General features: G+C 43.5%; 2 protein-coding genes across 3 annotated transcripts; one reads left to right on the top strand and one right to left on the bottom strand.

Annotated features, from left to right (window-relative positions):
* Positions 1 to 4,641: 4,641 nt before the first annotated feature.
* fuom (fucose mutarotase) lies at positions 4,642 to 8,957 on the top strand (the record flags this gene model as incomplete). Its single annotated transcript, NM_001165267.1, is given in 6 exon segments — positions 4,642 to 4,781; positions 6,639 to 6,707; positions 7,942 to 8,012; positions 8,105 to 8,203; positions 8,285 to 8,358; positions 8,741 to 8,957. Coding segments are annotated over 6 exon segments (465 nt in total). The 3' UTR covers positions 8,808 to 8,957.
* A 95-nt stretch (positions 8,958 to 9,052) lies between these two features.
* On the bottom strand, positions 9,053 to 10,702 carry si:ch211-217g15.3 (uncharacterized). Of its 2 annotated transcripts, XM_014154378.3 has the most exons (4): positions 10,577 to 10,696; positions 10,368 to 10,434; positions 10,213 to 10,250; positions 9,053 to 9,963 (listed from the first exon to the last, which is right to left on the bottom strand). In XM_014154378.3, the coding sequence occupies exons 1-4, from the start codon at positions 10,630 to 10,632 to the stop codon at positions 9,300 to 9,302; spliced, it is 825 nt and encodes a 274-aa protein (XP_014009853.2). In that variant the 5' UTR covers positions 10,633 to 10,696; the 3' UTR covers positions 9,053 to 9,299. The 2 variants fall into 2 exon arrangements, with proteins under 2 accessions (XP_014009853.2, XP_045556616.2); XM_045700660.2 differs by having other exon boundaries at positions 10,213 to 10,434; positions 10,577 to 10,702.
* Between the last annotated feature and the right edge of the window lie 2,202 nt (positions 10,703 to 12,904).

The following is a 12,904-nucleotide window of genomic DNA, read 5'->3' as shown; positions in this document are numbered from 1 at the left end:
GTTTTATCTCAATCTCTTCGTTCAAAGGCTCAATCTAAAACTGGAAACACTTATCTCACTCACTAGCTTTAAGCACCAGCTGTCAGAGCAGCAAACAGATTACTGCACCTGTACATAGCCCATCTATAATTTATCCCAAACAACTGCCTCTTCCCCTACTGTATTTATTTATTTATTTTGGTCCTTTGCACCCCATTATTTCTATTTCTACTTTGCACTTTCTTCCACTGCAAATCTACTATTCCAGTGTTTTACTTGCTATATTGTATTTACTTCGCCACCATGGCCTTTTTTGCCTTTACCTCCCTTATCTCACCTCATTTGCTCACTTTGTATATAGACTTATTTTTCTACTATATTATTGACTGTATGTTTGTTTTACTCCATGTGTAACTCTGTGTTGTTGTATGTGTCAAACTGCTTTGCTTTATCTTGGCCAGGTCGCAATTGTAAATGAGAACTTGTTCTCAACTTGCCTACCTGGTTAAATAAAGATTAAATAAAAAATAAATATAAAATGAAGGCCTGATTCACTCAGTCTCCTCTGAACAGTTCATGTTGAGATGTGTCTGTTACTTGAACTCTGAAGCATTTATTTGGGCTGCAATTTCTGAGGCTGGTAACTCTTATGAATTCATCCTCTGCAAATCAAATCAAATTTGATTTGTGACATGCACTGAATACAACAGGTGTGGACCTTTCTGTGAAATGCTTACTTTCAAGCCCTTAATCAACAATGCAGTTTTAAGAAAAATAAGTGTGAAGTAAAAAATAGATAAGTAAAAAATAAATAAATAAATGGAATAACAAATTATTAAAGAGCAGCAGTAAAATAACTGTAGAAAGGCTATATACAGGGGGTACCAGTACAGAGTCAATGTGCGGGGGCACCGGTTAGTCGAGGTAATAGAGGTAATATGTACATTTAGGTAGAGTTATTAAAGTGACTATGCATTGATAATAAACAGAGAGTAGCAGCAGCATAAAAGAGGGGGGCGACAATGCAAATAGTCTGGGTAGCCATTTGATTAGCTGATCAGGAGTCTTATGGCTTGGGGGTAGAAGCTGTTAAGAAGCCTTTTGGACCTAGACTTGGTGCTCCGGTACTGCTTGCTGTGTGGTAGCAGAGAGAACAGTCTATGACTAGGGTGGCTGGAGTCTTTGACAACTTTTAGGGCGTTCCTCTGGCACCGCCTGGTGTAGAGGTCCTAGAAGGCAGAAACTTGGCCCCAATGATGTACTGGGCCGTACGCACTACCCTCTGTAGTGCCTTGCGGTCCGAGGCCGAGCATTTGCCATACCAGGTAGTGATGCACCCAGTCAGGATGCTCTCGATGGTGCAGCTGTAGAACTTTTTGAGGATCTGAGGACCCATGCCAAATCTTTTCAGTCTCCTGAGGGAGAATAGGTTTTGTCGTGCCCTCTGTCTTGGTGTGTTTGGACCATGATAGTTTGTTGGTGATGTGGACACCAAGGAACTTAAAGCTCTTAACCTGCTCCACTACAGCCTCGTCGATTAGAATGGGGGCGTGCTCGGTCCTCCTTTTCCTGTAGTCCACAATCGTCTCCTTTGTCTTGATCACGTTGAGGGAGCGGTTGTTATCCTGGCACCACACGTCCAGGTGTCTGACCTCCTCCCTATAGGCTGTCTCATCAATGTCGGTGATCAGGCCTATCACTGTTGAGTCATTGGCAAACTTAATGATGGTGTTGGAGTCGTGCCTGGCCATGTAGTACAGGAGGGTACTCAGCACGCACCACTGAGGGGTCCCCGTGTTGAGGATCAGTGTATTGTTACCTACCCTTACCACCTGGGGGCAGCCCGTCAGGAAGTCCAGGATCAAGTTGCAGAGGAAGGTGTTTAGTCCCAGGGTTTTTTTACCTCTGGTTGCACATTTAACATGCTGGTAGAAATTAGGTAAAACAGATTTAAGTTTCCCTGCATTAAAGTCCGTGGCCACTAGGAGCGCAGCCTCTGGATGAGCGTTTTCCTGTTGACTTATGTCCATATACAGCTCATTGAGTGCAGTCTTAGTGCCAGCATCGGTTTGTGGTGGTAAATAGACAGCTACGAAGAATATAGATGATAACTCTCTTGGTGAATAGTGTGGTCTAGAGCTTATCATGAGATACTCTACCTCAAGTGAGCAAAACCTTGAAACTTCCTTACAATTAGATTTTGTGCAGCAGAGGTAACTCTGGGTCTTCCTTTCCTGTGGCAGTCCTCATGTGCCAGTTTCATCATAGCACTTGATGGTTTTTGCGACTGCACTTGAAGAAACGTTCAAAGTTCTTGAAATGTTCCGCATTGACTGACCTTCATGTCTTAAAGTAATGATGGACTGTTGTTTCTTTTTGCTTATTTGAGCTGTCCTTGCCATAATATGGAAGTGGTCTTTTACCAAATTGGGCTATCTTCTGTATACCACCCCTACCTTGTCACAACACAACTGATTGGCACAAACACATTAAGAAATTCAACTTTTAATGCACACATGTTAACCTCATGAAGCTGGTTGAGAGAAGGCCAAGATTGTGCAAAGTTGTCAACAAGGCAAAGGATGGCTACTTTGAAGAATCTCAAATATAAAATATATTTTGATTTGTTTAACACCTTTTTGGTTACTACATGATTCCATATGTGTTATTTCATAGCTTGATGTCTTCACTATTATTCTACAATGTAGAAAATACTAAAAAATAAAAACCCTGGAATGAGTAGGTATGTCAACTTTTGACTGGTACTGTATATATGCACACGTGTGAATAACTAGCTTACTAACACTTACAAATGTGGGAGTAATGATTAATACATTTTGAGCAAATGGTTTGTAAATGCCTTAATAATGGTTTATTATGGGACTTTAAAATAAAGTGCTACCCTAGGCGTTGCTGGGCACAGCACAGGCAGTGTGGTCCCCTGGTCCCAGTGATGCTAGGCTTCGCGGCACATATATCTCAGCTGCTGCTGTAGCAGGTCAAATGTAATGGACGTAAGGAGAAAACTGAGAGAGACAAACACTGACACATGTTCTGCCAGTTTGATATTTTGGCGATATATTATATAATTAACACTTAGGATGGGGACACATGTATGACATACTGTAAGTATTTAGGCATTTATTCAGTAATATTTATTCTTTATCTAATAAATGTGTTTATTCATTCACAACTAAGATGTTGCTGGGCCCAGCACAGGCAGTATGATCCCCTGGTACCAGTGCTGTGGGAAAATATGCTAGGCTTAGCATAGACAGCTCAGAGGTGAGTGCAGTGGAGTTAGGAAGAAAACAGAGAGACACAGATGTACTGCCATTTCCTTAATATGTAGGGTCTATATGTAATTTTAACTATTAACACTTAGGTGTGACAGACAGACAGACAGTGACAACAGGAGAACAAGGAGAATCACAGACAGACAGAGTGTCACGACTTCTGCCGAAGTCGATGCCCCTCCTTGTTTGGGCGGTGCTCGGCGGTCGATGTCACCGGTCTTCTAGCCATCACTGATCCATTTTTCATTTTCCATTGGTTTTGTCTTGTCTTCCTACACACCTGGTTCCAATCCCATTCATTACATGTTGTGTATTTAACCCTCTGTTCCCCCTCATGTCCTTGTCAGATTGTTTGTTGTTATGTGCTCGTGTTGTATTGGTGCGCGACGGGTTATTATACCCATGTTTATTTTATTATGTACGTTGGTTTTGGAGTTTGTTTTTTAACTTTATTAAACTACTCCAGTTACACCAAGTTTGTTTCTCCTGCGCCTGACTTCCCTGCCACTTACACACACGTCGTGACAGATGGACAGACAGTTGTATCTTCAGTGGTGCTTTTACATGTTGTATTTGTCTTAAACATGAGTTGGTTAAAAAGAGCTGGTAAAAAAGGAGGGCTATGTTTCACCGGTCACTGGTACAGTAAAAGTTGAGAAACGCTTAGCTTCTACGAATCTGAGAGTGGAAGACTCCTCTCTCGTCTCTAACATCTTTGTGAACAGTCCCATCACAAGTCATACTGTTGAATAGACTTCATTTGAAAGTACTTTACCTGTTGTCTGCAGATTTTTTCCTTATGCAGGAGGTAATCTGTGACAAAATAGCCACAGAGTAGTGTTATTAACCCGACTTTCAATATGCTGGTCTGTATGTCAGTTTGTATTTTCAATGCTGATGCAATTCGCACAGGACTTCCACAATACAGTATGTCAACAATGACCGAGTTTAACCGAAGAACAGACCAAAGTTGTCCCATGCAATCAGCTGGCAAACTTCCTACAGCCAAAAGGACCAACAGCACAGACAACCGGTAAATATCATTGTATTCAACATTCTGGCCTGTAGAGACAATTGCATCTTTTTTACAGCGACTTCTTTCAGTCTATCTGTGGAGTAACCATGGTAACAGTCTGATATTTAGACTGTTAGTTGCCTATGTTATGTTTCAGTAGCATTACTGCCTGTGTGTGTAAGTAGTAGGGGGAGCACGCTCGCGGTTATGTGGGTTGTTGTGGCTGAAATGCCAGGGCTGAATTTCTGCCCCAGTCCGCCCCTGAGGAGGGGTGTGCCCTCACTGACTGTAGTTCGGCAACCTGTGTTAGACTAATCAAATAGCCTACAAGCACTCTGATCTCATGACTTACTTCCTGGTCGTCTTTTTCCTTCTGTGAAGTGCCTGTGTTATCGAACCTGCTACTATGGTTATTCTAAAAGGAATACCGTCCATTCTGTCGCCAGAGCTGCTGTATGCTCTGGCCAAGATGGGCCACGGAGACGAACTGGGTAAATAAATCAGCTAGCTACGCTCGTAAGAGCGAACATTAACTTGCTGGTTCAGTGAAGGTCTGTGAACGTCATCTGTTTGATGGATCTTGTTGTCAGCAGTGATGTTAATGTTTGATACCGGAGCTCCGAGGCATGCGTCGAAATCGCAAAGCACTGTAATTCAAACAAAGCAGTGTGCCGATCAGGGTTGCCAGGTACCGCTACAAGTTCTAAGACAATGACTGCTCAACCCGCGCAAAAGGTCTGAAAACGAACCCAACTAGTTGTTTCGACAGCAAGAGAGGAGCGGACACGTGTATACAATAAACCCTTTTCCCCATAACGTTATCGAGACAATTAAGAAGTAATCTCGACCAAACTTGTAACGACGTTAGACGCAAAATTCTGTTCATCAAAATATGAATTATTGTGAACTATGACATGTCATAATAAAGACATTTGAATATGTCGCAAGAGAAAAGATAATTGGCCGGGTTAAACTCGCCAGATCATTTTCCGTCAATGGATGACGATTTAAGTCGTTGGCCACATGCCTTACCCCTTGTGCCTTATTGCTTAATCATTGCAGTCAAACGAGTTAAATCGACATCCATAAGGGCTGTTCTTAAGCGTGACGCAATGCAGAGTGCCTCTATACAGCCGTTAGCCCGGGTGTAATGGCCAGATACCACAAACCCCAGGGTGCCTTATTGCTTAAACTGGTTACCAACGTAATTAGAACAGTAACTTTTGTTTTGTTATACCCATGGTATACGGTCTGATATACCACAGCTTTTAGCCAAGCAGCATTCAGGGCTCGAAACCGGTTTTATAATTGTAAATGCATCTCTTTTGCGCACTATAGATAAATCCGACAGGAGTTTGAGTGATGAAAGTTGGACAGAGGATGTCCAAATCTCTGAGCAAGAAACACTTGGATGAATAAAAATTAAAAAAAACCGAATGTTAGGCTATTTCTGGCAATTCTGCCATTATTATGTGCCAGATGTTAAGACTGCAAACATTTATAAATGGCCCATTTGCGAGATTGACCTGTCATTTCAATAGGCATAGGCTACAGACTAAAATCTGGGTTTATTATTGTAATTCAACTTTGCCATGGTTTTCTTAGATATATGCAGGTAGCCTTTAGCTCCTGATAGGCCTACATCTTATTTTGGATAGTCTGCAATAGCCTAGGCATAATGTAGGCAAGCTGTGAACTGAACAATTTAGCTGCTACCTTAGATCAAAATAACACACAAATTTATTCAACATGAATAGCTTGGCGATTTAGAGGTAAGAAGTGCTTGTGTTTCCCAATAGTCAGTGTTAATTATATATGTTTTACCTGTAGCCTAATCTGACTGACTGTTATCTTCAATCTAATGCGTTCTAACAACTGATGTAATGGTGAATGTGCATAAAGATGGCAAAATTCAAATATGACATCATTGTTTTAGCACTATCCACACTGAGTTTTTAAACTACAGCACGTGATATCTGCTAATGTCCATACAAAAAAGGGTAACGAGAGCAATGTACAATATGGCTAACTTATTAAAAACTAGGAATTTGTGGTAAGTGCATGAGAGGCCGCCATCTTTATGCACCTCCACTATTGGCTTTTGTTTCTAAACTCCTCAAACCTAGGCTGTAGGTTTATACCACCTAAGCGAGGTGAAATGCAATAGTCAATAGAAGACATTACAGTTTTAGTTTATCCCCCATCCAATCAATCTGGCAACTTCTGTTTAAAAAAAAAAAATGTGTCAACTCATCTCTCAACTCAAACTCCTGGTTACAGATTGAAGTCTCAAACAAGGACAATAAAAAGATTACATTGATATATTTGAATTCATTGTCTTGTTACAGTTCTGGCTGATACAAACTTCCCTACCTCCTCCACCTGCACCTGCGGTCCCATTGAGATCCGAGCTGATGGTAGGTGTATAGTTAACCTTTACTTAACCGAGCTGATGGTAGGTGTATAGTTAACCTTTACTTAACCAGGGGAACAGAAAAAACACTCCGGATACTTATGTGGTGTAGTACCGGTATGTAGTATACTTATATTTTTCCCTGGCAAAAATGAAAACACAATGTATGTAAAATATTGTTTGCTGTAGCATGGAAAATAAATCAAATCAAATGTATTTATATAGCCCTTCTTACATCAGCTGATATCTCAAAGTGCTGTACAGAAACCCAGCCTAAAACCCCAAACAGCAAGCAATGCAGGTGTAGAAGCACGGTGGCTAGGAAAAACTCCCTAGAAAGGCCAAAACCTAGGAAGAAACCTAGAGAGGAACCAGGCTATGAGGGGTGGCCAGTCCTCTTCTGGCTGTGCCGGGTGGAGATTATAACAGCACATGGCCTAGATGTTCAAATGTTCATAAATGACCAGCATTGTCAAATAATAATAATAATCATAGTAGTTGTCGAGGGTGCAACAAGTCAGCAACACAAGAGTAAGTGTCAGTTGGCTTTTTCATAGCCGATCTTTGAGAGTATCTCTACCGCTCCTGCTGTCTCTAGAGAGTTGAAAACAGCAGGTCTGGGACAGGTAGCACGTCCGGTGAATAGGTCAGGGTTCCAGCAGGTCTGGGACAACAGGTCTGGGACAGGTAGCACGTCCGGTGAACAGGTCAGGGTTCCATAGCTGCAGGCAGAACAGTTGGAACTGGAGCAGCAGCACGGCCAGGTGAACTGGGGACAGCAAGGAGTCATCAAGCCAGGTAGTCCTGAGGCATGGTCCTAGGGCTCAGGTCCTCCGAGAGAGAGAAAGAAAGAGAGAATTAGAGAGAGCATATTTAAATTCACACAGGACACCGGAAAAGACAAGAGAAATACTCCAGATGTGACAGACTGACCCTAGCCCCCCGACACATAAACTACTGCAGCATAAATACTGGAGGCTGAGACAGGAGGGGTCAGGAGACACTGTGGCCCCATCCGATGAAACCCCCGGACAGGGCCAAACAGGTAGGATATAACCCCACCCACTTTGTCTGGATGACCACAAATAATTGTTTGTTTCCAACATTAGGGCTGTTTTCCTTCGTGTTTTGTTTCCTTGCCAGTGTTGCCACGATACTAACGAGTGTCCCGATACTGGCCCTAATTAAAGAGTGTGTTGTATTGTATTATATGGTCAGTCTCTGTGATTTTCCCGCAGGTCTAGGGGCTGCTGAGCTTTTGGAGGCCATTTTGAAGTTATTGCCCCTGGATACCTACGTCCTCAGCCCGGTAGGTCCCCAGCAACTGGAAATGTCAATATGTCACATCTGGAGAGCTAGCTGGACAGTGACCAATTGTTTTGTGTGCATGTACGTGTGTAGGCTGCCGTGATGGAGTTGGTGGACAGTGACAAAAAAAGGGGACTAGCCACTCCTGTATGGGACATCTTCAGACAGAAGCTGGCACATGCTGGGGTACAGGTGAGTGGATAGGGGTGAACGCATGCGCACACACACACATACTTATATGTTGAGTAAAGTTATTGTGTGTTCTGTGTCCAGGCTCCTCTAGAGAAGGTGGAGAGATTTGCATTCTATGAACGAGCCAAGAAAGCCTTTGCTGTTGTAGCAACTGGGTGAGATACAGGTTTTTCTCTCTTTGTGTGTGCGTGTGGGCACGTCATGCATCAGTGTAGATAAGTGGGGCGGCAGGTAACCTAGCGGTTAACAGCGTTGGGCCAGTGACCGAAAGGTCGCTGGTTCGAATCCCGAGCTGGCAAGGTGGAGAAATTGGCCGTTCTGCCCTTGAGCAAGGCAGTTAACCCCCAACAACAACTGCTCCCAGGCTGCCGATGACGACGATTAAGGAAGCCCCCTGCACCGCTCTGATTCGGAGGGGTTGGGTTAAATGGTGGAAGACACATTTCGGTTGAATTCATTCAGATGTGCAACTAACTGACTAGGTATCTCTCTAGTTTTGTGTGTGTGTTTACTGTGTCTCTCTCTCTATATAAACAGGGAGACAGCGCTCTATGGGTGCCTGATACTGAAGAAGGGAGTCATCCCGGGTGAACTACTAGATTGACACACACAATGAATGTTATCGACGGGGCACAACCAAATTTCGCATTGCCTAACAAATTACCTAAGAATTTGAGTTTGCATGTTTCTGAGAAACATCTAGATTTTCTTTAAAAATATATATTATGTTGATGTCACGATCCGTCTGAAATCGAATATGCAATGTATCAATTGTAAATAAACAATAGTGATTTTTCTATTCGTATTCCATGTGAATGATTAAGTAGATGTAAGACAGACACATTACAGTAGAGGTTACAAGTGTCTTTAATGTTTTAGAAGATCAACTTATACAGTACTGGTTATTAAACATAATAAACGGTTAGATCCATACAGTGTTAGTTTATAGACTTCTATAGAGTCACTCCGATGTGCATTTAACCCATTGCTGTATGTACAGCTTTTAACTGTATTTGATTGGATGCAGTAGAGCTGTATCTGACTGTAGAGTTGACAGTCAGTTAGGGGGCAGATATCATGGGTCTTAGGTGTTTAATTAATGATGATAGAGGTCATCCAGGTCCTCTTCTGGTTCTCTGTACATCCTCTGAGAGGGCCGATCGGCAGACTGCTGCCTGTCCTGGCCAGGTACAGGTACAGGCAGGTCACCATGGTAGAGGTCATCCCTGTCTTCCTCTGGCTCACTATGACCCTTCACCTCTGCCCCTACAGCAGCTAGCTCCCCCTGGTGAGGCACGTCCACTTGGTACTGCCCGTCTCCCCTTTTCATCTCTGGATGGTAGAGTTCGTCCCAGTCCTCTTCAGGGTGCCGTGGATCCACCTGGCCTGAGAAGAGATGAGAGATGTTATCTAGATCTATCCCAGCCTCCTGGTAGTACTTGGTGTTATCCTCCTCAAGGGGCTCTGTCTGGATGGCCATCCGAACGAAGGTGTCCTCTGGCTGAGATCGGGCTCTGGCCAGGTCAGCCTCGTGGGTCTGCTCCATGGATGGGTGGTATAGATGGTCCATGTCCTCCTCGGTTGTGGAGTATCTGCCTTGGACTACCTCTTTTTCTACCTTCTGTCTCTTCCCACCTCCCCCTCTCATGTTCTTCCAGATGGCCATGACAGGGTGGATGTCATTGTTAGTGATGTCCATGTCTTCAGGAGCCTCCACCTGCTTCAGCCCCAGATCAAACATCACCCTCTCCTTTTCAGACCTAAAGAGGGAGTGAACAGTGAAGCATTATTACTGGGTGGAGGGAGGGAAACACAGACCGGGATTCAATCTGTATAATGCTGTGGACAATGTTACCGCGTTTGTGGAAATCACATTCAAGGTAAACGGCGCGTTGTCGACAAAGTGCGATTGGCTTGCATCCCGGCTTTAGGCTGATACACATTTTCTGCACAGGTCTGCATATTTTATTATATATGAACCGAAAGATAACAGAACAGAGAGGACTCACATCAGAGTCTCCTGGACTGCATACTCAGCCACTTTATCCTGCAAGAGCGAGAACAGAAGACTGGTACATAGGAGAATAATAGTACATAGTACACTTAAGGGAGGCGAGTACATACATTGAAGTAATGTTATATTTATGCAGTCTACAGTACGTACCCAGGACTTGTATGGCTTGGCTGAGTTGCCATAAACCAGTAGAGAGATGCAGATCAACACAGAAATTCTGAGAGGAAGAGAGACATGATGATCAACTGACTATTGATGATTATTAACCTGATTAACTGACAACTGATTCACTGTGTTCTGATGTAACGTGTACTATATGGCAGTGGTTTTCCCCTGAAAGTACTGGAAGAGGTTCTTACCTGAACATGATGTCTCTGTGAAGTGTTCTTCGTGTGTGTTTCTCAGCTGAGATCATAGTCTGGGTGATACACACACCTGTCCTGACACACAATAGATCAAAGGTTGTATAATAAACTCTGATTTTGACCTTTGAACTCACCCAGTTATTCAGAATTATTAGTCATGTTGGCTGTCATGTTTGGGTTGTGTGGCTATGTAATTTGTATAGGCTGTTTAGTTTTGTGTATACACTATGAGAAGTTGTTGTCATGTGGAAAATGAAGTCATAAGTGACATTTTAACCTCGCCATCACCACTGCTACACACTAAAGATTGGCTCTAACTGTTCTTAATCTGTGATAGATTTAAATAACACAGGGACAAAATAGTTACACATTTATGTGTGGAATGGATTGTATTTTGGAAATATGAAGTAATTTATACAAGTCTGAAGTTGAATTTGATATTATTGTTTCTGTCTGACACACTGGGGCCAGCAAGCCTAGCTCAGATTCTGCATGTCAGCATAACAACACAGTGAGATGAATCATTAACCAACTACTATGTTATCTGATGTTACCATGGTCTTAGCCAAAAACATTCAAACTCAGTTTTTCACAATTCCTGACATTTAATCCACAGGTGTGCCTTGTTAAAAGTTAATTTGTGAAATTTCTTTCCTTTTTAATGCATTTGAGCCAATCAGTTGTGTTGTGACAAGGTAGAGGGTTATACAGAAGATAGCCCTATTCGGTAAAATACCAAGTCCATATTATGTCAAGAAAAGCTCAGATAAGCAAAGAGAAATGACAGTCCGTCATTACTTTAAGAGATGAAGGTCAGTCAACACGGACATTTTCAAGAACTTTGAAAGTTACTTTAAGTGCAGTCGCAAAAATGGCTCACATCAACACCATTATCCCAGAAACGCTAGACCCACTCCAATTTGCATACCGCCCAAACAGATCCACAGAGGATGCAATCTCTATTGCACTCCACACTGCCCTTTCCCACCTGGACAAAAGGAACACTTGTGAGAATGCTATTCATTGACTACAGCTCAGCGTTCAACACCATAGTACCCTCAAAGCTCATCACTAAGCTAAGGATCCTGGGACTAAACACCTCCCTCTGCAACTGGATCCTGGACTTTCTGACAGGCCGCCCCCAGGTGGTGAGGGTAGGTAGCAACACATCTGCCACGCTGATCCTCAACGCTGGAGCTCCCCAGGGGTGCGTCTTGAGCCCCCTCCTGTACTCCCTGTTCAACCACGACTGCATGGCCAGGCACGACTCCAACACCATCATTAAGTTTGCAGACAACACAACAGTGGTAGGCCTGATCACCAACAACAACGAGACAGCAAATAGGGAGGAGGTCAGTGACCTGGCCGGGTGGTGCCAGAATAACAACCTATCCCTCAACGTAACCAAGACTAAGGAGATGATTGTGGACTACAGGAAAAGGAGGACCGAGCATGCCCCCATTCTCATCGACGGGGCAGTACTGGAGCAGGTTGAGAGCTTCATGTTCCTTGGTGTCCACATCAACAACAAACCAGAATGGTCCAAACACACCAAGACAGTCATTAACAGGGCACGACAAAGCCTATTCCCCCTCAGGAAACTAAAAAGATTTGGCATGGGTCCTGAGATCCTCAAAAGGTTCTACAGCTGCAACATCGAGAGCATCCTGACTGGTTGCATCACTGCCTGGTACGGCAATTGCTCGGCCTCTGACCGCAAGAGGGTAATGCGTACGACCCAGTACATCACTGGGGCTAAGCTGCCTGACATCCAGGACCTCTACGCCAGGCGGTGTCAGAGGAAGGCCCTAAAAATTGTCAAAGACCCCAGCCACCCCAGTCATAGACGGTTCTCTCTACTACCGCATGGCAAGCAGTACCGGAGTGCCAAGTCTAAGACAAAAGGTTTCTCAACAGTTTTTACCCCAAAACCATAAGACTCAGGTACAGGTAATGAAATGGCTACCTGGACTATTTGCATTGTGTGCCCCCCCAACCCCTTTTTTTACGCTGCTGCTACTCTCTGTTTATCATATATGCATAGTCACTTTAACTATACATTCATGTACATACTACCTCAATTGGGCCGACCAACCAGTGCTCCCCCACATTGGCTAACCGGGCTATCTGCATTGTGTCCCGCCAACCATTACCCGCCAACCCCCTCTTTTATGCTACTGCTACTCTGTTCATCATATATGCATAGTCACTTTAACCATATCTACATGTACATACTACCTCAATCAGCCTAACCGTCTGTATGTAGCCTCGCTACTTTTGTAGCCTCGCTACTGCATATAGCCTGTCTTTTTACTGTTGTTT

Source organism: Salmo salar, chromosome 18, assembly GCF_965601325.2.
Source record: "Salmo salar chromosome 18, fSalSal1, whole genome shotgun sequence".
In the NCBI taxonomy this organism is placed as follows: domain Eukaryota; kingdom Metazoa; phylum Chordata; class Actinopteri; order Salmoniformes; family Salmonidae; genus Salmo; species Salmo salar.
The sequence above is the reverse complement of the archived record's forward strand: the minus strand, read 5'-3'. Positions and strand labels throughout refer to the sequence as shown.

Excerpts from the sequence above, each read along its gene's own strand:
- si:ch211-217g15.3 (XM_045700660.2), bottom strand. The coding sequence starts at position 10,632 with ATGATCTCAGCTGAGAAACACACACGAAGAACACTTCACAGAGACATC. Across the intron at positions 10,435-10,576 it reads CACAGAGACATCATGTTCAG|AATTTCTGTGTTGATCTGCA; the intron begins GTAAGAACCTCT and ends TCTTCCTCTCAG. Across the intron at positions 9,964-10,212 it reads GCAGTCCAGGAGACTCTGAT|GTCTGAAAAGGAGAGGGTGA; the intron begins GTGAGTCCTCTC and ends CTCCCTCTTTAG.